This window comes from Pavona decussata, unplaced genomic scaffold (genome assembly GCF_977016875.1).
Source record: "Pavona decussata unplaced genomic scaffold, jaPavDecu1.1 SCAFFOLD_302, whole genome shotgun sequence".
Lineage (NCBI taxonomy): Eukaryota > Metazoa > Cnidaria > Anthozoa > Scleractinia > Agariciidae > Pavona > Pavona decussata.
The window spans coordinates 428,388-455,028 of record NW_028145698.1 but is presented as its reverse complement, the minus strand read 5'-3'; the positions used below and the strand labels follow the sequence as shown (position 1 = coordinate 455,028).

The window sequence follows — 26,641 nt, the reverse complement described above, 5'->3', positions numbered from 1 at the left end:
CCAGCGTTTATAAATATCACATACTGCCGTGCATGAGTGAGTTACATTTGTTGATGGCTTGACAAGAAGTCTCTCTCTTTCCTTGTGGAATGAGATTGTAGTTTAGAAATGCGATCAGAGTGGAAGACATAGAATTTATCTTGAAGAATGAACTATTTTGGCCGTTTGGTGTCGAACGTTCGCGGATTTTACAGCGAGATAAATTCTGCAACTCTCACCGGCGCCATTGATGTTGTGGTTGTTCGGCACGAAGATGGTTCCTTCGTTGGTTCGCCGTTCCACGTTAGATTTGGAAAACTTGGCGTTCTTCGCAGTCGAGAAAAGATCGTAAGTTGCATTATTTACCTAAGCTTAACATTGCTTCATTTGAATTATGGTAGAAAACGCCGTTATCATCTCTCAGATCGCAAATATTGCGCAGGAAATATTGCTGACAAATCATAACCAACTAACCTGTTTTCATTTGTTGAGATTTTGCGTAGTTTTTGAACTTTTCTGTTTTGCAATTTCTGCTATTTGAATATGTCTCATTAGTCTATGGTTTCGTCGATGAGAAAAGTCGTATATTTATGTTTAAAGAGTTAAATTCACCATGAAAGTGAAAGAGTTTTTCTTCGGACAATCGCGTCACCCTCTTAATTTGTCGCTACCATAAGTTTGTTTTCAAAGTTTTGTATCTGATAAAATGTATCTGAATTCTCATTTGTCTTTTCCAACCTTACTTGTTTTATTTTGAACATTTAGATTAATGCGTAGTATCACGTTCTATTCAGCACTGAATGAATTCTCAATCGTTAACATCAACGTTAACGGATGTTGTTGAAATCGAAGATGTAAATTTCATTCATTCACCGGAAGAACTGTTCAAAGGATTTTTTTTTCTTTTTTCGCGTTTTACGTCATAGCTGTTTACTTTTTGTCTAGTTATACGAACGAGCTTTCACAAGAAAGAAATGACAGCAAACATTGATCAATATAAATAATTGCAGAAAGATGACTGGTAATCAATTAAAAGATTGAAACGAAACTAGAGCTACGTTTGGCGTCAGAGTTGACGTCTACGACGTTCCGGCTTTTCGCATGATTTTTTCCAAACAATAATTTACTAATCGTCGACATTTGTCCTCCATTTGGTAGGTTTATGTTCTGTTTGCTTTATTTGACAATAATTCTTTAAACCCATTGGCTATTTAAATGACACCACCCGAAACACACCCCCAAGGAGTTGAACTCTATTGTTCTCCGTGGAGTCCAAAATATGTTTGGAATGTTTTGAGAAAGTCATTTTCCCGTGTAACTGGCACAAAACTGCAGAAGGAAGATTTATTTTGTCTTTGTGAGTTTGAGAATGCATATCATGTTAAATTGGAACATGGATATGAAATATGCATGGCGAGGTTGTTTTGGTGAAATGTTTGTCTTCAATCATAATTTATTCAGTCTATTGATTTACTAATGTTTATTCAGCATATTATTCAGGATGCCATTTTATGGATTTTTGCAGTTTTCAATGGAAAGTTTTGTTTGTAAAGAGTTTGTTAAACTATTCCCATGTTGATCTTTCGTCCAGAACACCAGTATACAGCTTTCGTTACTTTTACTGGTGATGCACACACCAAAGCAATGAATTCATTACAGATGATAAATTTCACCAGTTGATCAAATATAGAAATAATAGAAAAGAAATGACCAGTCTGTCTCTTCTGATTTACATGCACACCCTCGTGTGATTTTCGAAAATCACATAGGGTGATTTAAAAAATTTAAGTTGGCTCCGAACCCCTACAAATGTGCTGGTTTCAACAGTGTTCTTATAACAAAGGTGACAAATGTTCAGTAAGGTTGAGGTTTCGGGCACCTGACTGTCTCTTACAGAAACTTTGATGGACAGCAGACTGAGTGATTTCAAGGAGAATAATTATAGCACTTTTTATCCACGTAAAATGATTGTTAGCTTATATTTGGTTCTATTTCTTTAACCCCTAATATCAAGAACAAATTTTCCTATAATGTCCCCATACTTTTCTTATAAAAGTACTGGCGAGAAGGTGTTAAAGAATCAAGAAAATTCACTTTGAGTGATCATATCCTTATATCTCATGACCTCAGGGGTTGAATAGGCATTGATATTACAAGGAGAAGTTTGATGCTGATCACTGTTTGGGCTTGTTTGGGTTTGGGCTTAAAGGCTGTGTCAACTATCTTTATTTGCTGCAGGTTGACATAGAAATCAATGGTGAGCCAGTTGAGCTGCAGATGAAACTTGGTGATGCTGGCGAAGCATTCTTTGTTGAAGAAGTAGAGAATGATTTGTCTGACAGTCTGTTGACTTCTCCAATATCATCTTCAGAAAGACTTAAGGATGTTAAAAAAGATCATGATGCGTCACACGAGGTAAACCTCAGGCAGTAGACTTCATATTTTTCTGAGCCCCCTTACACTGTAGCTTTTATCTTTAAAGGGGAAGTATCGCACAAACTTGATGTCATTTCAAAACCCCAAAATATTTGTCCGTCAACAGAAACACAAACACAGTTGTCTAGTTTTCTTATGTAAATTATAACCCAAGTCTAATAAAACTCTTGATTGGTGCCTCTGGCCAGATACAAAGTAGGTTGGAATAGATTAAGACTTGAAAGATGTTAGGTTTTAAAAGTTTTTCAAGTTCTTGTATTTTTGTTTTCCAAAATGTACTAGAACAGACCACAAGTTGTTCCTTTTAACAATTGAGTTGATTTATTTCCTGTCCTTGTTATTTGATTACTTTGTAGCTAAGCAAAGGTCTTATTTCGCCATATTTAACAAAAGAGGTAAAAAACTCCATGAGAAATAAAGAAAATGTATTATTATTATTATTGTTATTGTTGTTGTTATTATTGTTATTATTATTATTATTGTTGATTACATCGGTGAAACCAGGAGAAATGTGGAGGTGCGAATCAATGAACATTCGAACCCCTCTAATGACTTTGAACCTGCCCGTCACCTACGTGAGAATCCGACCCGGCCCATTCTTTAAGTTGGCGAATACTTTGTACGGCCCAATCTTTTCACAAGCGCAGAATCATTGAAGGCTTAATGATCCAACGATAGAGCCCCAGTCTGAACAACAAACAAGTCTATTCTTATGTAGCGAAGCTGTTCCCATCGAGAATCACCTAAAGCACATAAAATACATGTATGCCTGTAGGGGACGGTCTTTTTACCTTGAGGATGACTTGATTAGTCGAAACTATTTGGTTTTTAATATCTTTTTAACTTTTTAGCCTTGTAAAAAATTAATGTATATTATTATGCGCAGTAAAACTATCTGTATGCACAGAAAAAGAGGCACCACAGGGCGCGTAGTGTAACCTGTGAGCCAAGCCATTATTATTATTATTATTGTTATTATTATGATTATTATTATTGAATAATTATTATTATTGTTTAGGAGAGTAGCAGTAACACAACAGTCAGCATGGAAGACAGTGCTACTAAACTGTCTGAAACCACAGAGAAGGAAACAAGCACAGCATCTGCCTTAGAAAAGGAACAGCTTACAGGTACAGATGACGACAAGGGTGAAACAGCAGCGCAAGAGACCGCTGCAAATGACAGCGGAACAGACGAAAAGATACTAGATCAGACTGTTGAAGAACAGAGTGAAAAAAGCAAGGATGGTAACCATAGTGACCCTAAGACAGGTGAACTTGGGGAGTCGCTGTTGTTGTCAATCAAGGAGCCATGTCTAGATTTCACTGATAACAGAAAAATTTCTGAGGAGACTGATGACACTTCAGAGGTAGGTCCCATATAACATGAGAAGCTGGTTGGGTTATCTTCAAGAATATTACTTGGTACTGGTACTTCAAAAGATTGTTGAAAAAACGTTTGAAGTACCAGAATCACATTTTGTTCGCATGGCTCAAATTCATTTTTCTCCCTCAAAGCAAGGACAAGAGCCAGCTACAAACTTGACCCAATTATAGCGTCAACTCCGTGAATTGAATCCCGGCCACATTGGTAGGAGGCCAGAGTTCTCACTACTGCACCATCCCTGCTCCTCATACAGTAGTAATGCGCCGGTAATATTATGATTGTTAAACACATCACCAAAAGATGAGCATGAGGTATGTGTGCATGTAACATTGGTGGAGCCACATGCAATTCAATGCGAGTGCAAAGGGTAATTATGACAACCCTGTGAGCAGCAACCACCAGGCACCATCACGTGAGAATTCAGTGGGAAAAAAAAATACAGAGGGTATGATGGACAGGGAACAAACACTTGCAAACAACACTTCAGAACAGCAAACATACATAAATTAAAATGAATACCTTGACATCCACAGAAGAGGGAAAAAAGAACTTAGGCCCCTGCACAACACCCCAGGCCATCCCGCATCTCCCACCATGCAGCACACCACTGACCTGCAATTGTCTTGAGCTTAACTTAGCCTAAATTACATTTATAGCCACATTTTTTTTGTATTTTAGTTGGTAGCAGAAAGTAGTCCTGCCAAATCAGGCAGTATTCCTATTCCAATACCACGGAACTTGGCTGATTCACAAGACTGCTTGTCAGACAGTGAAACAATGGTATGTGATTTGCTAATCCTTCTTTAGTACTCTGTAATGTAGGGTTGTCACATTCAGGGAAAAGTTGTGGAAAAGAAATAGCTCTTGGTTTGAGAATTTTCTTTCTTCAAAATCAACGCTGAATTCAAGCTCTGCCATGTTTGGTTTCCATTCTTTCTGCGGCCATCTTGCTCCCATCATTCCCTGGGAGACACACCAAGATGGCGTCCATCTGCTATTGCAAATTGAATACCTCCTTTTGCAAATCTTAACAAGATCCCTGACTGGGATTACACATGTACAACATTTACTTTGTAAATAATTCAGGAAAAAAAGAAGTGAGTTGTTTTAGTCACAGACCAAATTATTGTTAACTGTGATATGTTAACTGGCCTGTTTTGAGTGTGCGTCATTGTTCTTTGTAGTGGCGAGAATCAAGTTCTCGGTCCATATCCAGCAGCGGCTTTAGCAGAGAGTTCTACCCACTTTCTGACCTTGACTCACCCATTGGCACACCACCAACTCACAGGTGAGAGAAAATAACAAGCCAGCGTTTAGTACTTTTAACCCTTTGAGCCATAACAACAATCAGCATCAAATTTCTCCTTGTAATATCAATGCTTATTCAACCCCTGAGGTCATGAGAATTAGGGATATGATCACTCAAGGTGAATTATCTTGATATTTTAATAACTTCTCCCCAGTATGTTTATAAGAAAAGTATGGGGACATTAGATAGGAGAGTTTGTTCTTTGATGTTTGGGGTTAAAGGGTTAAATACTTCATCACGTGTCAGCTGTGGATACTCACAAGTCTTTGCTTTAATTTATTTTTCTTATGTACAGTGATGAACAAGTCCTTCGCCCTCCGGACCCTCAGCGATACCTGAGTGACTCTGAAGTAGAGCTAAAACAGTCCCAAGAGAGCATCGCAAGGGAAAGTGAGATCAGATGGGCGTGGGGGAAACTACCACAGGTTAGTAATCATATTAAAAGAAATATAAATGACATTCAAATCCTAGCAGCATGCAGGATGTTTTCATGAACCTGGTTTAATGGCCTTAGCTCCCACGAGTCTCCTGTAGCTCAGTGGTAGAACATCCAGACTAGTAATTGGAAGGTCTTAGGTTCGACTCCTGGTAGGAGAACGCAGATTTTATTTTTCCCTTTATGCCTGTGCCATTCACTGAATAAATTTACATCGTTCTGAAAATCTGAGTTATTCAGGCTGTTTTTTATTCCTCATCTCAGGGTCCAGAGGGAAGGTTTTTGCCAGAAAGAAAATCTTCAGGTACAGATGAAAGCATCAACCATTACTTTATTAACTTAATTTATAATAAATTGTGCCTAACTTCTCATTTCCCATTGTCCCAAAAATAACACATAACCTAATCAGTTCCTTCATGTTGACACAGAAATGAGAAAAGAGGATATTAAACATGTGCATAAAGCAAAAAGGAGAGAATCATTTAAATCACATCACAAGGTAAGTGGGCACAGCTTCCCTTCAGTAACATAGGGAGATGTAGAGTGATAAATCCCAAAAAGAAAAATAAATAAACAAACATCAAAACAGTTTTTTTTACAATTACTGTCAAAATTCCTGTGCGCTGATTGGCTCCTAGCTATTGTCTATAAGAGTACAGACAAAAATGACGTCAGATGAATGCGCATGCTATCTCAGTGGAAAGCACAGCTGTAAAGCCAATTCCACTTGTATTTTTTTCTATGTTATTGTAAAAAAACAAATCAAGGGCAATTTTGTATGGTCTATACTCTTATAGACTATAAAATGAAATCAAATGAATTGGCAGTGAAACCACTCGCAGCTGTAGCTCATGGTTCTACTTGAGTTAGAGTATAGACCAGAGAAAACTGCTGTCACTTTGTCAAGTTTTGGAATGTTAACCTAAGCTATTAAGTTTGGTTAAGTTAGTCTATTTAAGTGACTGTGACAATTTGACTTAACGGATGGCTGGGAATTAAGCCTAGGTAGGGTTGAATGGATTTTGTAGTTTCTTATTGCTTTCAGACTTTCTCAGGTGTTTGTGTAACGTTCGATTTGTACATGCAAAGTAGCTACAGTGTAGATAAGAACTGTAGTTACCTTCATTTTAAAGAGGTCAATATAATTTCTACAGATTGCTGAAAAGGAGGGGATTCTTTTAGACGATTTAAGGACTGTTGACCATGAAGTTGCAGCACTTTACCTTCATCAGGCATTGTAAGTCTTGGCATTATGAAATGTTGGATTAATTTTGCATTAATCTTCAAATGGATCAAGGGTGTATTCATTTGGGAGAATCCAACTGTGATTCATTTTCAGATTTCCCTCCAAAAAAAACATCTAATAAAACCCTTGAACTGTATTGACCCTTTAAGCCCTAAGAGTGATCAGCATCAAATTTCTCCTTGTAATATTTGCTTAATCAACCCCTGAGGTTATGAGAATTAAGGATATGATCATCCAAGGTGAATGTTCTTAATATTTTAATATCTTCTCCCAGTACTTTTTTAAGAAAGATATGGGGACAAGATAGGAGAATCTGTTCTCTGATATTAGGGGTTAAAGGGTTAACTGAAGATGTCTGGCCAAAGGTTTTACTGATCAAACTTGAGGCCCACAGGTGAACTAGAAGTCACATTATCATAATTATGTTATTTGCCTGTAGTTAATTTTGGAGGGAAATTTACAGGTGAATGTGTTTAACCTTTACAACAATGTGATTTCCCATTTTCCATTTCTTCAGAAATTTTGTGTCATTGGATTCTGATACACATATGAAAAACACAAACATTGCACATGTCATTTATGTTATTTTGTGCCAGATTTTCCCTTCATAAAAATGGTGGTGACTTTGCACGAAGGGGCACACTGTACATTGACAAATGTAGTAGATATCCAAGATTTAATATCATTAAGCATGTGTGGTTTGTTCAATCAACAGAGACTCTAAGCTACGACAACAGCAACAGCAGAGTGGCTCAGGATCAGATGATAGGGAGTCTGGCATTGGACAGTCACTTCCTTGTTCGCCTACTGCTGGAGAGGGATCTAAACACACAGCGTAAGAGCTTAACACTAACAAGTTTTGTAATCATGACATAATTTAGTTAGCACCTAGGGTGCTCATTATTAAGGCCGATTTGAATGGTACAACTTTTGCTTACCACTGTCGCATGCGATTTCTAGAGCGCAAGCACTGCTCACATGCAAAAAGTCGCACACAACTCTCGTCATTCAACATTCCTTATACCTAAGATTGTTGTAAATTTGTAAGAGCTTTTCCCATCAGATCAGGAGCGTTTTCTTGAACTACAATCCTGGCCAAAATTTTCAAGAGGGAGGCCTCTGTGGGCTGATCTCGACATGGTTCCATGCCCCCTCCCCCTTACAATGTTGATGAACCAAGACGAATTTACGCATGTGATATCCACATGCTCTACATTGGATAGGGGTAGGGGGATTACATCAATGAGTGTGATCTACAACAAAGATGTTGATTCTGTTTAAGAAAAAAAATTAGTGGAAAAAACTTTCAAACCGCGCCAAGTGTTCCTCACTCAATTCACCAGTGCCCAGTTGTTCAAAGCCCGATTAAGCTAATCCTGGGTTAATGTGAACTTTGATTCGAGTTTAATTACTAATCGCTAAAGATTCTTCCAAAAGATTTTTGCCCCTCAGTTTTGGCTTAGACTTTTCTTTACCTTTAGCTTGAAATTAGGCTTTAAAACCACTTTTAAAGAGCAAGATGAAAACCGTGATTAACTTTTAGCCTTATTACACCCATTTTGAAATCACTGGTGATCCTGGCAATCTGATTGGCTCTCAACAGTGCGATTTATTCCCAAATTGCACCATTTTTTGCTCTAAATCGCATCCTTTCTTTAGCCCATCAAAATGGAAATGAAGTAACAAAAATAGAATATTAATACTGACAATAAAACTCTGTGATTTCAAAATAGGTGTAATGAAGTGGTAATTGAACTTTCTGTCGTGCAAGTTGGTCTGAAATCATACTTGTGATTTCAAATCAAACTCGCACTGCACACTTGTTTGATTTTGAAATCATGCGTATGATTTCAGACCAACTTGCACTCCACTCACTTCAATTACCATTATTAATCTGCTTTCGAACAACCCGGCCCAGGATTATAGGATACTGTCAGGTTCATTATCTTTGCTTCACGTTCTCAGCTTTTTAGTATCCTTGTTTTAGAAAGGCCATTCTTGTCAATTTTTCCTTACCATTCTTTTAAATGTTTATTTCTAGGGTTGAGGAATACCATGATATAGCGATGTCTTTGTGTGGGGAGCTCAGAAATGGCAAGGTCTCTTTAGGTAAGCTCACTTATAATTAAGTTTTGTCTCAAGTTAATGACATTTTATAGAGGAAAAAAACAGGCTCTGCCATTAACCACTTAAACCCTAGAAGTGACCAATATCTGAATTCTCCATATAAAGTGACAGGGGTGATCATCATACCTTTTATGGGTTAAAATTCGTGGTTTGGGACCCCTTAGGCTGCCAAAATCTAAAATGACTTCGTCAGGTATGGTGATACCTGTTAAGGGTATTGAGCTGAAGAATATAAGACGAAGTACATGTTAATGTAAATCAACTGATTTGGTACCTCTTAGCCCACAAAACAGAATTCTGGTACCTTTTAGGGGTTCTTTTCAAAATTACCAATGATCACCCCTGTCACTTTTATATGGGAGTTGCCCCCGGGCCTATAGTCCCAAAATGGAATAGGTAAAATACACTGGAACTGCGTCAATGGTAACTGTCATGTAAATAGGCCTTACATCAGGATTTGACGTCGGTTTTGGCAAACAGACTAGTAAAAATTTTTCTGTAGTCATTTACAGTCAATTCATGTCACGCATGACCGGTATTTTTAAAATTTGAACGGAGTTTTGAAAGTCACATGTCAGTTTTGAACATCGCCAATAAGATTTCAGAGTTGCCATAGAAATTTTCCTAGTTTATTGACGGTATAAAGCTATGAATTTTTCTTTACATTACAGCATTAAGTATTTCGAGAACAACAATTATTGTTTCCCAAGTATTTTGAATGTTTTTTTTTCTGTTAATGCGTCTTTTTCAGAAAGATTTCCAGAGAAATGTCCAACATTCCATTCACATGTTGGACATTACAAAGAGAATTGGAATGTTCATTTCATTCTCGGAAATACTGGTCACGCTTCACATGGATTGACTGTAATGTCTACAGAATAGTCCATTAAGGCAGCTTTACACAGCATGTGAATATTGCTCTCTACCTTCCTTTATTGGAAACGCTGGTTCTCTATTGTTTTGTTCAGCATACCTTTTTACAGTACAACGGGTGCACGGAATAAGCCCCTAAATGATTTTGATAGAAGGTCAAATTCTCCTTTTGTTTCACAAGGGAATACAAGGCAATTTGGAAGGAGAATCTAGCAGTTTATCAGAAGTCACTTCGGGGTTTTTTCTAGTGCGTGGAATAAGGCCCTAAATGACTTTTGATGTAAGGTCAAATTCTCCTTTCGTTTCACAAGGTAATAAAAGGCAATTTGGAAGGCGAATCTAGCAAGTTATCAGAAGTCACTAAGGGCTTTTTTTTTTCAGGCACCCCTTTAGTTATCAAGATCATTATTTGATAATTTGCTTTAAATTTGTAGAAAGTTTCATTCACTCTATGGTGACATTTGATGACTTGTCTAACAACCCAGCGCTGCTGTCAGACCCTAAGCTTGTTATCAGGATAAATGACAGGTAACTGGACTTAGTTACCCACAGTTAAAACATAGCTTATTTCTTATCTGACTTGTTTTTGTATCTGCTATAAAGAAATGTTGCATTTCGTAAAAGCAAGTTAATCTTTGTGCCATAAACTCCAGCAGGTGAGCTGCATTCTCAGATGAGCCACACACCAAAATTTACAGTTCAAAGTCGAGTCATGAGAAAGCTTAACTGTTTATCCTTTGCAAGTCTAATTTAAGTTATCCAAGGCATTTTTTTAGCTTTAGAATTGTGTGGTACCAGTAAATGGCTAGCCTATGAACAGGTTCCCAAGTTGGGGTATAGGGCGAAGACAAAAATCGAGCGCTCCGCTCGCCCGGCTCGCCAATTTTTCTTTTCGCCCTAAACCCCACTTGGGAGCCTGTTCACAGGCTAGTATATGGTTTGTCTATGTACTTGGCAACAAGATACATGTAGCTAGCCTGCAGAACAGGCGATATTTTTTTGCGTTTTTCAGGTGAACGAAGGCGAGCGCGGAGCCGCCGTTCGTAGCTCCCAGCCTCGTCCGCTTGCCTGGAAAGCGCAAAAAAAAAAAATTAATAAGGCTTGTTCTGTAGGCTACATGAAGCTCTCCCACTGAAGCTTTCTCACTAGGCTAGTATTTTGAATTATTTTAGAAGCTCGTTGACTACAAGGATATTTTCAGTGCTTCTGAACAAAGGAAACAAGTGCCAGCTGCTTTAACACGCTTGAGTATCTGAACGTTGTAAAATATTGCTTTTTCACTGGGTTACGAATAATTGTATGCTTGTAGGTATTATAACTGGCAAATCGCAGCTCCAATGTTGATGTCCCATGTCATTTTTCAAAGACCTCTTAAACAGGTAAAAGACGTTTTGAACTGTTTAATTGCTAATGTTTGTTTGTCCTTTAAGCGCAAAAAGAGGGACCGGAGGGCGTGTTATGGCTGTATCATGCCATCAAAGCCAGTGGCACTATATTCATTAGCGAGCTTAAACAACGACGTCGGCCGGCGACGGCAGCGAAAACGTCACTATTAAACTTAAAGGGGAAGTATCACGAAAATTTGATGTCATTTCAAAACCGAAAAACGTTTGTCTGACAACAGAAACAAAAAATAATTGTCTAGTTTTGTTATAAATTATCACCCAGCACAAAAAAGCTGTCGATTAGTGCCTCTGGCCAGAGACAGGGTAGGCCGGTATGGATTGAAAATTGAAAATGTTAGGCTAATGTTTTTCAAGTTCTCGCATTTTTGTTTCCAAAATGCGCTAGAACAGAGTACGAGTTGTTCCTGTCAAGAATTGGGTTGATTTCTCTCCTCTCGTTGTTCTAGAATTATTTTGTAGCGAAGTGAAGGTCTTATTTCACCATTTTTAACAAAAAAGGTCAAAAAGTCCATGATACTGCCCCTTTAATTCGCGTTTTTTCAAACGTCGCCGCGATTATTCCAACTCGCTTTAAATGTCAAATGTAGGTAAAATTTCCTGGAGGTGAATTCTTGGAGACCGCGATCAAGTTTTGAAAGAGAAAGAAAACCTCGTCGACGTGTGTTTACGTCCTCAATAAAACGTCCTACCAGGAATTTTCACGTTCTAGTTGTGCAGTGACGGCAAAGAAATGTACGAAAAAGTGCAATGCACGTGTAGAGTTGTTGTTTTGGTTATTAAGCCTATTGCTTTTTGACGTTCTCGTTGCCGTTGCCGTCGTCGTTGCTAAAGATACTTATTGTAACCTTCGCGACCTGCGTCCTGCATACTGCTAGGATCAACAATGTCAAAAGTTTCCTATATGGTGATTAGCAAAGAAAGACCAAGCTTCAAAAATTTGCCGTCTCTCTCTTTGTGAAGATTTAATTTCTGTTTTATTGATAGGAAACCTGTCAGTCCCTGGTCAAACAGCATATGCCAAAAAAGGTTAGTGTGTAGATTAAAAGCACGCAGATCTGCTGGATGGCACAAGGTCGAAAAAATGGATGAAAGTCTTGAATTAATTCTGAAAAATATGGTGAAACATCTTAAGGGCGATTTACACGGTAGGACTTTGTCGCATGCGACAAGCTAACGACAGGCCTACGACACGAATTGTTTCGTGTAAATCAAACCTACAACTCGCTTACGACTGTCGTGTACGTCACAAAAAATGTCGTAAAATCCTACGACAATCGTAGGTATAAGCAATGTTGAATGACGAGAGTTGTGTGCGATTTTTTGCATGACGCGAGTAGCCCGCGCTCCAGAAATCGAATGCGACAGTCGTAAGCAAAAGTTGTACCGTCTAAATCGGCCTTGAGATTTTTCATTTGAACAGTAAAACGTTCAGATTTCATCCACAAGTTGAAAAGTTAAGACCATCCTGTATAGTATATTAAACACTGAACTTGTCTTAGCAAAGCGCTGTTCAGAAAGCTGGACTTGAATTTACCTTTAGTTATCAATTCTGTTGATAAAACAAATGTTCGTTTCTACTCCCCACCGACGCAACAACTAACCCTTTATCCACAGAATAAAGTGTGGGACCAATATTAATTACGATACTCACCATTTGAAAGACTAAAATAAAACAGCCCTCAGCCAGTTTTTGGAGAGGACTTCTGGTAAATATTTATAATTTTTATGCCTTGTGTTTTTAGGAAAAAAGGAGGAGTTACAGAAATATGTATTACTGGTTTCCTTGGAGAGCTAATGAAGAAAAGGTAAGCGGTGATTTATTTAACTTATTTTGTTGCACACAAATTTGCTTGAGAAAGGGTTCATAGTGGCCCACACAAGTAGCTACTAATAGTACGATGACGTAAGTTTAGTTTTCAGCAAGAGTTACAGGTCATACTTGCGCATACCCTTGGTAATATCATTTTGAAGGTTTGCTTCTCTCCAGGCGGTGTTTTCCTTAAGGGAGATTGAACTCTATGCGCACAATTCGCATTTTTTCAACTAGTTTTGTCCAAGATTTCAGTTCAAATACTGCCGGGCATATGAACTTTATTAGGTGTTTGTATAAATTTACATATACAATTTCTTAGCGCCGCAGGTAGCAGAGCTAATCTAGTCGGGCCAGACTTTAACTGCTAAGTAAGAAGGCAGACTGAGCTATAATATCAAAGATACAAGAATAAGGAAAGGTTTTTGGGAGGACTAAAATAATGAAGAACTTTTTTGAGCTTCTTTAAAGGTAACAGGAGAAAAGACAAGGAAAACTTGAAATAGGGTAGGAAGGAAAGGAATAACAAAACGGTAACATACAACTATGTCAGTTGTGATTTGACTTTTTTTTACTAGAGATTCAAAATCTTCATACAAGTCTTCAGATTCTAGGATGTTAAATAGTACAATTTTGATACAACAGAGACTTGTTTTTTATTGAACAAATTTATGGCATTTTCTATGGTCTATACTCTTTTAGTATAAATCTACTAGCGTTCTATCACGAATGCTGTTCTCTTATTGGCTACGCTACTTACTATCTATTCTATTTTAGTATAAATCTACTAGTGTTCTATCACGAATGCCGTTCTCTGATTGGCTACGCTACTCGCTATCTATTCTGTGATAGATAGTGAGTAGCGGTTTTCAACAAAATGGCGGCCACTTTGTCGCGTTTTCGAAGTGTCTGCGATGAGGAAATAGATAATTTACTTGTTTAGTTTTGACCGACTACTAGATTTATACTAAAACAATTAGATTATTCGCTCTCGATTTCTATGCGTGATAGCTGATTCGGGCTGCGCCCTCATCAGCTATCACGCGATAGAAATGTCGAGCTCATAATCTAATTGTTAAGTAGATAGTGAGTAGAGTGAGTGACCTAACAGTGCGCGCGTGACGTGACCTATTTATATCATTATTCAATAAAAAAAGTAACCTGTTGAAGGGCTAGTAGATTTATACTAAAAGCATTAAATTATTCGTTCTCGATTTCTATGCGTGATAGTTGATGAGGGCTTCGCCCTCATCAACTATCACTTGATAGAAATCTCGCTCATAATCTAATTGTTGAGTAGACCATAAATTGTTCAAAATTTAAGTGGAACCATGAGTCGCAGGCGAGTGGTTTCATGTTTTACAACAACATGGGAAAAAGTGCGAGCGGAATTAGCTTTATTTTCCGTTGAGAAAGCACACGCATTACATCTGACGTCATTTTTTATTGCCTGCACTCTTATAAGCAATAGGGACTTTAAAGAAACCACCAATGCAACGCCAACGTAAACGTCACTTGAAAATATAAGTCCACCTTACCTGTACTACTTTGCGCTTGTTGAAATTCGTTCATCTTGTACAATGTGGCTGAACTATCCAGTAACAGAAAAGTTGGGAACGCCGCTCAAGTTGAGATAGAGAATGAAGAATTTACCGTCATGTGCTCACGTTCTTCACAAAACCTTGAATTGGGTTATTTGACGTTGTTCGGCCTTGCACGGCGGAGAAATGTACCAAAATTTATAACGTTATAATTTATAACCCTAACCCTCGTCTTTCTTCATTTAACCCTATTGTTTTGTGACGTTCTTGTTGCCGTCACTGTAGTAGCTTCTTAAACTCCCCAATAGCTACTATCCATTCGGCAACCAGCGCGCGGAATTTAATAGTGTAAAATCGGTGATTTATATTTCCACAGGCGAGTGGTTTCACTTTTTACAATAACATGGAAAAAGTACGAGAGGAAATGGCTTTATTTTTCGTTGAGAAGGCGCACGTGTTACAGTTGACGTCATTTGTCTGTACTCTCATAGGCAATAGTTACTAGCCAATCAGCGCGCGGGAATTTTGACAGTTTGACATTTTTATTTCAGAGTTCTGATGAAGAAAATGACGACGTTAAGAAGGATAAGCCACGGCCGAGAGTACATGGCAGCACTGCTAGAAAACAGTTGAATATCCAGGAGTCTGCTGAGAAAGACGGCAACAATGAAAATGAGATGGACGAGAGAGAAAGGAAGATATCAGAGTGTGCCAGTGGAAATGAATCTGATATTCCTAAGAGGAACTACAAGAAAGTTACGCGGCTGTCATCGGAGCAAATTGTAAGTGGCACTGTAGTCTTTGCGAAAGGCGCAATATAGATCTTTAAATTCTAGCACGAGTACTACTACTACTACTACTACTAGTAGTAATAATTAAAGATTAGGGAGTGCGTTCGATGATCTCGATCCTAGGTTCTCTCTCCTTTGCCAAATTGGTGATGATGTCATTCGCCCCTGCAAAATCTGCGGGAGGTGCCAGATAAGCGTCCCAAGATCCATTCATTCGTTGATTGACTGTCCCATACAATCTCGACTCCAATCTGTATTAGGAGTGCGTTCTTTCTACGTCGAACGCAATAAGATCTGGCTGCAAGCTTTTAGCGAAGTAGTAAGAACAGAGTTCCAGAAAGCTTCATTTTACTCTTTGTGAGCGACGAACTTGACGCGTTTGTTTTGAATGATCATAGCTAAACCCTTTTGTGCCTCCAAAACAACGAGATCGTCTACGTTTCGAGGACTTGTCATGGCCACTACGCCGTACTCACAAAAACTCGTAGTAGGAAGCCAATGACTGCAGAAAAAAAGCAAGTTTTCCTCTTTACAAGTACCCTTGCCCAATGAACAAAATGCTGACTCACTGATAGTTTTACTTTCAATAAATGGCTGAAAGATAAAATTGAAAAGGCTTGATGAATGGAACAGAAATGTTCGGTTTATTCTTCAAACGGAAAATTTCTGTCACACTTAGTTTACCATAGACTTTTGGTTTCTTCCGACAAATGGAAAGTACTCTTTGTTTCCCTGGCATTCATTTTGGGGATAGTCTCTTTTAGTAAATTACCTTTCATCTCTTTCCTTTCCAGAAAAGCTTGAACCTAAAAGAAGGAGCTAACAGCATAACATTTTCAGTGACCACAAAGTACCAGGTACAGTGACTGTTACTGATAAGATTAAATGCGCGTACACACCTTTCTAATAATTATTCGATCATTGCCGTGTAGAGCGGTTTCCAATTGAGTGTCGTAAAACTCAAAACCAAGTTATTTCTCTGACCAATCACAACAGACGCAAACAGCGCAACGAACCAATCAGAACTCGAAGCAAATACATGTAACCGGCGCCAAGCGCGGGAAAATGAATGCATACAAGTCACGATTGGTTTTGGTTTCATTTCTCATTGGTTGATAAAATGGCGCGATTTTTGCTAACCAATCACAAAGCGTAGCAAGAAAACCAAAACAAACGTGAATTTACCCGCGTACAAAGCACGCCCATGTATAATACGCCCCCTGTTATTTGACTGTAATTAAAAAGGGTTTGACCGCTCAAAACCACTCAAAGATAAAATCGTATGAAAATTAGTTTGTGCAACGAACTTGCGAATCTACTAAACCTTATTTACAACGATGTTTGCTACTAGACCGGTGGCATTTGAGTGTCGAAGTCTGCTCACGTTTTCCTTTACTACGTTCACTGATTGGTTAGCAACTTCGCGCCACGTCATCAACCAATGAGAAACAAAAACCAAAGCCAATCTGCCTCGCTCGCACGCGTTTTCCCGCGCTTGGCGCCCGTTACATGTATTTGCTCTAAATTCTGATTGGTTCATTGCGCTGTTTGTGTCTGTTGTGATTGGCCAGAGTAATAACTTTAAAAAATTAGAAACTGCTATTTCCACTCTGGAGTCATAAGGTTAACTAAGTTAGCTCTGATATCTGCTTGTTAGAGCGGTTTTCAATTGAGTGTCATACCAAAACCAAAGTAATTACTCTGGTCAATCACAACAGATGTAAACAACACAACGAGCCAATCAGAATTCGAGGCAAATGCATGCAACTGGCGCCAAGCGCGGGAAAACGTGTGCAGCGAAAACACGATTGGTTTGGGTTTGGATTCCCATTGGTTGAGAAAGTGGTGCGAGTTTTGTTAACCAATCACATAGCGTAGTAATGCAAAACCAAAGCAAACGCGAAATTACTTTCAACACTCAATTGAAAATACCGCTGTATCTTGACTTGTCTACTGTTGAGTGTTATAAGTAGCTTACTGTGGTTTGTTTTGTGTTCCAGGGCACTGCAATGTGCATGGCAACAATCTACTTGTGGAACCACAGTGACAAAATTGTCATCTCAGACATCGATGGTACAATAACCAAGTAAGTCAAGGCAAAGACAACCGACAAGTTAATATTTTTCTTCAGTGATCATTTGGTGACTAACTCTTTAGCTTGTTAGCCTGAGGTCAGATACACAAAGCCCACCTAAAGCCGCCGTTACTCGTTGAAACTTTTAGCTGAAACTTGTGTGCAACGGCGAACGAGACCAGTTTCACGAAGTGGTGTTACACAGTGAAACACGGTCGCTTTTTCACCATTGCGACGGCGTTGCGAGCCGTTGCAGAAGTACAAAGCGGTTCTACTTTTCGCGAAACTTGTCTCGCAACGGAAGTTTGAAAAAGTTTCACGAAACTGACCATGTTACACGGTGCAACGCCTGCTGAAACTTGTTTCGCAGCGCCGTTGCCCACAAGTTTCAGCTAAATGTTTCAACGTGCAACGGCGGCTTAAGTTACGATATATCTTTAGTGTTGTTTATTGACAATAGGCTATTTTTAGTCCAACAATAGACGTTTGTGATTTCTTTTATAAATTTCGGTTGGGATCAAGTTCAGTGAGATTTCTATTATTTGTCTGTTGCATGTGCTTTCCTAAGGTGTTATGCGCCCCTGAACTGGAAAGAACTGGCCGGCTTGAAAAATGGAGTGAATAATTGGAAATTGGCGGGCGCCATTTTCAAGGACTCTCAAAGATTGACACATAAAGCGGATTTCAGTTGAGTGTCGAAAGTAATTTTACGTTTGCTTTGGTTTTGCTTTACTTCGCTCTGTGATTGGCCAGAAAATCACGCGCCACGTTCTCAACCAATCAGCATCAAAACCAAAACCAATCGCACCTTGCTCTTACTCGTTTTCCCGCGCTTGGCGCCGGTTACATGTATTTGCTTCGATTTCTGATTGGCTCATTACACTGTTTGCAGCTGTTGCGATTGGCCAGAGTAATTACTTTGGTTTTGGTTTTACGACACTCAAATGAAAACCGCTCTAAAGGGCGATTTACACGGTACGACTTTGTCGCATGCGACAAGCTTACGACTGGCCTACGACACGAATTGTTTCGTGTAAATGAAACCTACAACTCGCTTACGACTGTCGTGTACGTCACAAAAAATGTCGTAGGATTTTAAAACATACGACAATCAAAGTAGGTATAGGCAATGTTGAATGACGAGAGTTGTGTGCGATTTTTTGCATGACGCGAGCAGCGCGCGTTCTAGAAATCGCATGCGACAGTGGTAAGCAAAAGTTGTACCGTCTAAATCGGCCTTAAAGGGCCCTAGTCAGCCACGCCTTTGTTTTTGTTTATATGCAAGAGTTTGGCTATTATATTAATTTTAATTCGGAGCATGTCGAAATGAACGAAATCACTTTGAAACTACTAAAGATAATGAAACATACTTTCAGGAACACAACTTACAGTTAAGCAATAAGATTTCGCTTCACCATGCAATATCAATAATTTCGATGGCATCGAAAATGGCGGAGGCTGACTAGGGTCCTTTAAGAAGGATTCTTGCTTGTGGAGTAAAAGAATATTTGTTTTGTAGGTCTGATGTCTTGGGTCAGATTTTACCAGTAGTTGGACAGGCTTGGGCACAATCAGGAGTGGTATGTAGTCCTTTCACTCGTATTTAAAGGGGCCGTGTCACCTATTTTTAGCGTCACTTTGAATATCCAAAAGACGTTTTTATATCGATGGAAACGTTAAAATATTGGCCCAGTTTTGTTAACAGTAAGTCTACTAGTGCACAGAAATTATTATCAATCATCTTTGGCTGCGGATGGCTAGGATGGAAATGGATTGCAACTTGAAAAAATTGGCCAGTTTGTCCAAGTTCTTCCTGGGTATTCTGGAGAAATCGCTAAAAACGTATTTCCTCCGGGAAATCATTTTATATTTTCCCCTCCCGGTGCTGTAACAATTTCAAGTCTGAGAAGAGGTCCTTAGTCAAATATCTGGGCAGTTTTGACTAACGTACAGTGCAATCTCTGTGGCAATAGGAAATCGAGGTTTCAAGCAAATCAAAAACTTTTTGCGAGGGGATAAACCAGACAATAAGAGGATTTGTTTTAGCGAAAAAAATTTGTAGGGGTTAGGTGCACTTTAAGTGTTAAGTCCATAGAATGCACAGTTCTAATTTTTTGCCTTTATTGATATAAAAGTAATATACATTGTCAGCTAAAGGGCAAATCAATTTTGATTTTTCATTTCAGGCTCATTTCTTCGGAAAGATCCAACAGAATGGCTACAAGGTTCTTTATTTATCAGCTAGAGCTATTGGACAGGTTAGGCTTGTGTTTTTATGGTAAAATCAACTGTGTGTACCGTTAAAGACAGCGAGAGTGAGGAGTTATAGTAGCCAAGATCAGTCCCAGATTTTGAGTTTGCCAACGTGAATTATTAATTAGTTTTATGATGCCTGTAATCTGATTGGCTACGCTATTCGCTATCAGTTTAATCAAGAGAGTGTTTCTGTCGAAGGACAATCGTCTGATAGTTGCCTCACGGAAATTACATACTAGTTTAAGAACATCAAATTTTCAAGGGGCAACTATCAGACCGATGGCCCTGAGAAAGGGACACTCTATTGTTTTTGTTATTCGCCACTAAATTTTCGCACAAAAGTCACTTAGACCACAGGCAGCCCAAGGCCCGTCACTATAGAGCATGTAATAATTAATTACTAGTGGGACGATGACCTTTGACTGCAAGCGGTATTTATCCGTTGAGAATTTAAACGCGTTATAAGACTTTGTATGGGGAATAAAACATTGTCGATTCCGAAGCTTAAATAATGCTTAATTTTAACTTTCATTCAACAAAGGAATAAAACTGACTCACCTCTGGTGTATTCGTTGTGCATTTGGTGGTTATTTTATCGTTTCGGGCATAAGCTCTTCGTTGAGTGGTCGAAATCATGTGCTGCAGTAAATGAAGTGTTGTAAGAGGCAGCGTTATGATAGTCTGAATTTCTTGGGAGTGTCGACAGAGAAGTGGCTGAAATTAAGGCTAAGTTGATTTAGAAACGCGATTCTAAATCTCACGCTTAACTGAAATAGTTACAGCATATTTTTTTGGTCTGCAACAGTTCTGAATTGTGCTTTACTTCTATCCAGGCACAGCAAACTCGTGATTACCTGAAGAGTGTAAAGCAAGACCAACTGATGTTGCCCGACGGACCGCTTCTGTTATCTCCTGAGTCACTTATCAAGGCTTTTCACAGGTGAGTGAATGAGCATCCCTTGGGAGGTAGGGATGGGGAGGGAGGGGGGTTGAGTAACTGGACGATACTGACTGGAGCAGTTAGTATTTGAGACTGGGATAAGCATGTAGAGTTTTTAAGGGAAGGGGGTGGGGACGAGCGAAAAAATACTTCCTGGGGGTGGCTAACCTCAATCCACCGAAGGAACGGTGGTGATCCCATTGTCATTGAAACAATTTCCAAAACCATCTTTGTTTTCCTTTTTTGTTTCTTTTGGGGGAGAGTGTCGTCTGAAAAAAGGAATTCCAGGGAGACAGTCCCCCTCCCCCTTCCTCCCAAGTGAGACATAGTTATTGTAAATAACGGGAGGATCAACCTTTTACCATCAAGTGCTCAATATTATTGGTCCATTCTTGGTTTAATTTTGTAATCATAAACTTGAAATAACGAAGGTTTGACGCTGTTTATTCTTTATTGTTCTACAGAGAAGTCATTGAGAAGAAACCAGAGGAGTTCAAGATCGCCTGTCTGAGAGATATTCAGACCTTGTTCCCTTCAAACAGAAATCCGTTTTATGCCGGATTTGGAAACAAAGTCAATGTGAGTTTCATTTTATTACGCATCTACGTCGCGGGCATTTTTATTTTTACGCCCACTTCAAGATGGCGAATATTTACCGTTACAGACTGGTAACTAACAAAATAATACTCCCGTTAGTCAAAATAGCCTTCCGGTAAGCCTTATTTAGCTTACGTAGCTTGCGGTTAGCCTTAATATTTGGAAATAGGATATCTAGCAAAAACGTTGCAAAATCTAGTAGCCAGTCGTCGTTAGTCTAGTGTCTAGTCCCGCTTGGGAATCCGACGACCCGGGTTTGACTCTTCTTGGAGTCATCTCTTTTTCCAACTTAAAAAAGTAGCTGAGTATGATTTATAGTATCCGCCATCTTCCCGTCGCGGTAATGCAGTGATTGGACGCGTAGCCGCTAGATTAAGAGTTAAAGCTCCCACCGATTGTAACTGAAGAAAAGCCGCATTTTCCGGCTTCTAGTCTATTTGTTGATAAAAATACACAGTTCTCCACATCAGCATAGCTGTAAATACGACGTCTTGCTGTTGGGCGAGTTAACTGTTATGTGTGGGCGATGTCTCTCGCGCGCTTTAGAAAGGCCATCGGAGCTGAGTTATGATGTTAGCGTAAGCCATCTCGTGGGGCGAAATAGCTGTAGGGCGATCGACGAGCGGCTTCTCCTGCAGCGTAAAGTGGATGGAAAACACGACATTAAGTTAAACTTTGGGCTGGATGGTGTCGGCGAGTTACCTTTTCATTGAGGGCGTTTGTTGCAAATTGACTGAATATCGAACTTTGGTTTCCACAGGATGTACTCTCTTATCGCGCGGTTGGTATTGCTGTGTCCAGGATTTTTACAATAAACCACAGGGTAAGATATGTACCATACGTTGTCAGCCATTTAAGGACGGTACCTACTTTTGTTACTGCGCATACGTTCTGCGCATCTCGAGATACTCGGGTTTCCTATGGGTGGTGCCTACTAATACAGGGATGTTTTTGCGCGGTTTAAAACTATGCGCATGAAGCAGAACTTAGCAAGTGCTCTTGGTATTTAGAAAGAAAATTGGGGGTACCCATGCATTTTTCAGAGATAACAAAGCTTCAATTTGATAAAAAAAAAAATGCCATACATTGCTTTGTATTTTAGCACTTTTTAGATTTTTTGTTTCTTAATTATCTCTAAAAAATGCGTGGTTACCCCAATTTTCTTTTTGGATTCCAATAACCCTTGCTAAGATCTGCTTTTCCCGCATAGTCATAAACTGCCCAAAAATACCTCTGTATTAGTAGGCACCGTCCTTAACTCACTTTGCGACGAACAGTGATGTTAATCTTTTCTGCTTGGCTAAATGATTAAAGTTTCACGATAGCAACGAGCCCTGAAGAGTTATGAGCACAAATATAGCTTTACTTTCTATGAGATTGCCACAATATGATTGAGCCACACTGAGCCCAATCGTTCAAAGCCCGATTAAGCTAATCCTGGGCCAACGTGAACTTTGATTCGAGCTTAATTACCAACCAATGAAGAGTCTTCCAGAAGATTTTTGTTCCTCAGTTTTGACTTAGACTTTTCTATACCGCTAGCTTACAATTAGCTTTTAAAAAACATTTCTAATGAGATAGATGAAAACCTCGGTTAATTTTTAATCGGGGATTACCATTAATCGGCTTTCGACCATCCGGCCTTAGAGTTCTAATTTTTATCCTGCGAGAGCCGGCTATCAAGTAGAATGGCGAAAGTTCTGTTCCCTTCTCTCCCCACGTTCTTGTTTCATTGCAATTTTTAATTGTCCAATTTTAATTTGTGTTTATTGTGTGGAGAATTCATTAACCTAAACTAAGTAGTAGAGTAGAGTAGAGTAGAGTAGAGTAGAGTAGAGTAGAGTAGAGTAGAGTAGAGTAGAGTAGAGTAGAGTAGAGTAGAGTAGAGTAGAGTAGAGTAGAGTAGAGTAGAGTAGAGTAGAGTAGAGTAGAGTAGAGTAGAGTAGAGTAGAGTAGAGTAGAGTAGAGTAGAGTAGAGTAGAGTAGAGTAGAGTAGAGTAGAGTAGAGTAGAGTAGAGTAGAGTAGAGTAGAGTAGAGTAGAGTAGAGTAGAGTAGAGTAGAGTAGAGTAGAGTAGAGTAGAGTAGCGTAGCGTAGCGTAGCGTAGAGACTAAACTAGACTAGACAGAGTAGAGTAGAGTAGAGTAGCGTAGAGACTAAACTAAACCTAAACTAGATTAGACTAGACTAAACCAAATGTGTATGTGTATGTTACTTTTGGAACTTAGCGGTATGTAAATTGCCAATACGCAGTAGAGTGATTCATTTTATACGGTAACTTTTTTTGTCTTCATTGCATTAACGTCTTGTTTTTACAATTATTCATTCACAGGGTGAAGTGAGGCATGATTTGACGAATGCATTCCAAACATCGTGAGTACTTTTGTTCATTTTACACTTTGGGATTTAGATGTCATTTCACAAACGTGAGCTCCGTATTCGGACAATGTTATCTTTTTCTCGTGTTTTGGACCGAGCCAAAGGCGATACTAATATTTTCCAACAGGGAGGAGTAGTAGGCCTTATCACGGTTTTCGACGCCATTTTGACGAGTAGGCAAACATGTCTGAAATAACAGTGTTTGTATGGGAATCCGATGTCAAATAATTGTCATAAAACATCGCTTCTGAAAAACTCATGAATTGGAAACTTTTAGCACTAGGGATGTAGCTGTGCCAGAAAGCGTCCAGTCGTGTTTTGAACTTTCCTTACATTTGTCTGTATTTTTTTCCGGCGAACTATTTTTAGTCGCAGTTCACGGCTGGTTCGCTATATAGACAAATGTATGGAAAATTCAAAACACGACTGGACGCTTTCTAGCACAGCTACATCCCTCCAATGATCTTCTGAACAAATACCGTCTTTTTCGTGTATTCCTATTGCGGAATAGACCCTAAAGAACGTGTCCTTGGAGATTCTTAAACCAGAATTCGGACCGTTCAGGGAACCAGTGAGAATATTCCTTTTCATCGTGGACTAGTTTGGCTACACGATAAACTAGATTCCTTTAGTGTTGTCCGTTATTTTAAGCTCTACATTGTGTTTCTCATTAGGTACATTAAACTCAGTGATCTGGTGGACCAAATGTTCCCGCCATTCAAGACAAAGAAGATGTCGGGGCTCGTAGCGCCTGACCAGTTTAGCTCCTTCACTTACTGGAGAGCGCCCCTACCCGACATTACTCTCGATGACTTTGATGATATTGGCGATGACATTAAGAGTGAACCTACAGTATCTTAACAGTAAAAGGAATATACAATGGACGGTAAGGACTCTATGATAGAATTGTGGAGAGAAAGAGCGATAGAGCCACATCGTACACTTGTTTACGTTTCGAAAAATTTTCTATGTAGGACAAATTAAAAAGCTGTTGTAGCCACTGCAAAGTACTAGTATTACTACATTTGGTACAAAATATTTGAAACGAATAGTGGCGTAAGACAGCACCGCTTGGTCAACTCCCTTTATTGCAGACACCCTCGGGACCGCAAGTTATTGTCCTAAATAGCGGGAGTCCGTAATAGCGGGAATTTTTTTCAGTCAAACGTCTGTAATTTATTTTGCTGGGGATTAAGCTGCTGTCCGTATTATCGGGGTGTCCGCAAGGCGAGACTTGACGTACTCTGGCCAATCACAACAGACGTAAACGACACAATGAGCCAATCAGAACTCGAAGCAAATATATGCAACCGGCGCCGAGCGCGGGAAAACGCGTGCGAGCAAGTCACGATTGATTTTGGTTTGGATTCCCATTGGTTGGCAAAATGACGCAAGCTCTGTCAACCAATCAGTGCGCAGAACGGAAGCAAATGCGAAATTACTTTCGACGCTAAATTGAAAACCGCTATATATCAAAACAATTATTCACCTCCGAGTCAGTGTTGATGACAGAGCCACGCGGTCGTTTTAAGGGGAACCATATTACCGTCCTCCACGCTAGCGAATAAATGTTTAAACGTTTTTGCTTTGATTTGAGCTTCGGGCGTTAATCTAAGTCTTGTTTTTTTGTTGCAGACATCTTAACAATATTTGATTGAATCACAACAAAAGAGGAATAACGTTATTTAAAGTGTTTCATAATTTTGTCTCACAACCCCTAGATATAATAATATTATTGTGATTTTTCTTTTTCTTTTTTTTTTTTTTTCGTAAGTATAGGTGAATTTTAAAATTTTATAATGAAGTAAATTTTTATTACTATTGCAATTGAATTCGACCTTTTAATATTTCAGAGTTTGGGTTTATATTGAGTGAATCAAAAATATATAAAAATTAGGTGAATCACACCTTTTGAGAGTTTTTTGTTTATATTATACATGTAAATAATTTCCAGTGGGTTTAAGTAATATTTCGCATTCGCTCGTGCTATGTTTAATTTAAAGTGACTTCCGGTAAAAATATTAATTGAAATGGCCTTTGAAAACCATTGCACAACTCAACGCTTGTTAAATCACGCAACGCTTTTAGGTCACGCCGTTAAGCAAAGCGTTACGTGATGCTCCCGGAACGTTGCGTGACGCCTCGAACAAAGACAGTCGTGACTAGACCAAATATGCGTGACATGATACCTTTGCTGTATATGAAATTGTAGTCCCTAGTGAACTAATCCTGTTGGCTGAACACGCAGTTAAGCAGGGCTGATTGCGTGACAGGTATTCGGCTAAACAGAAAGTACTTTCATAGGTGTAACGAAGACCTTCGATTGGTGAATAATAATTTAAGTTGTTTTGCGTGCTCAGTGCAATTTCAACATTTAGTCAAGCAACAAGGTTATAATAATTATCTAGGGGCTAGCAATAACAGAGATATAGGCAATCGAAAAGGAGCGGAGTTTCATATCTCGCTCGGTAATGTTACCCACAGTGATTTTAAAAATCGTTAGTTACTGTTTTGACTTCTCTGTGTTTTCCATTGAAACGACTTTAGACTAATCCCCGGTTGTTCAAAGAGCGGATAACTCTATCCAACGGAAAAGCCGCTATCCAGTGAATAAAATGTATTGGTTGGAGTTCATTTTATCCGCTGGATATCGATTTATCCGCTGGATAGAGTTATCCGCTCTGTGAACAACCTAGATTAGGTGTTCTTGTTCAAACACGAGAGTAATGCATCTGGGGAACGCAACTTCCCGCTAAGAAAACGAATTATTTGGATCCTTGTTTTTGCGTCTGTGCTTACGTTTTACGCTGGCGTAGAGCTGATTTTCAGGGTGAATTAAAAACGAAATACTTAAGTTGCGTTTATGCTTGGGTCAAGCCGTTTCATGGGCAAGTCGAACTTATATTCGTTCAGAGTTCGTCGTTATAAAGCCGTGCTTTTAGGTTATTGATCGATCGCTATCTAGTTAATTTATGTTGTTTAATATTCTTAGACTTCCTTGTAAAATTGGGTGATAATATGTCTTTGGCAAATAAACAGTGTTTTTATTAAACAAA

At 39.0% G+C, this 26,641-nt stretch overlaps 1 protein-coding gene across 1 annotated transcript; it reads left to right on the top strand.

The window, feature by feature from the left end:
* On the top strand, positions 1-26,641 carry LOC146454355 (phosphatidate phosphatase LPIN2-like). Its single transcript, XM_085095471.1, has 26 exons — positions 1-327; positions 2,218-2,394; positions 3,434-3,784; positions 4,480-4,581; positions 4,986-5,089; positions 5,406-5,535; positions 5,811-5,850; positions 5,975-6,045; positions 6,701-6,783; positions 7,508-7,627; positions 8,834-8,901; positions 10,227-10,320; positions 11,102-11,171; positions 12,183-12,224; positions 12,941-13,003; positions 15,101-15,331; positions 16,135-16,197; positions 17,341-17,426; positions 18,934-18,994; positions 19,601-19,672; positions 20,504-20,610; positions 21,075-21,189; positions 21,968-22,030; positions 23,539-23,579; positions 24,260-24,471; positions 25,221-26,641. The coding sequence occupies exons 1-25, from the start codon at positions 148-150 to the stop codon at positions 24,444-24,446; spliced, it is 2,721 nt and encodes a 906-aa protein (XP_084951597.1). The 5' UTR covers positions 1-147; the 3' UTR covers positions 24,447-24,471; positions 25,221-26,641.

Excerpts from the sequence above, each read along its gene's own strand:
- LOC146454355 (XM_085095471.1), top strand. The coding sequence starts at position 148 with ATGAACTATTTTGGCCGTTTGGTGTCGAACGTTCGCGGATTTTACAGC. Across the intron at positions 6,046-6,700 it reads CATTTAAATCACATCACAAG|ATTGCTGAAAAGGAGGGGAT; the intron begins GTAAGTGGGCAC and ends TAATTTCTACAG. Across the intron at positions 6,784-7,507 it reads CTTTACCTTCATCAGGCATT|AGACTCTAAGCTACGACAAC; the intron begins GTAAGTCTTGGC and ends TTCAATCAACAG.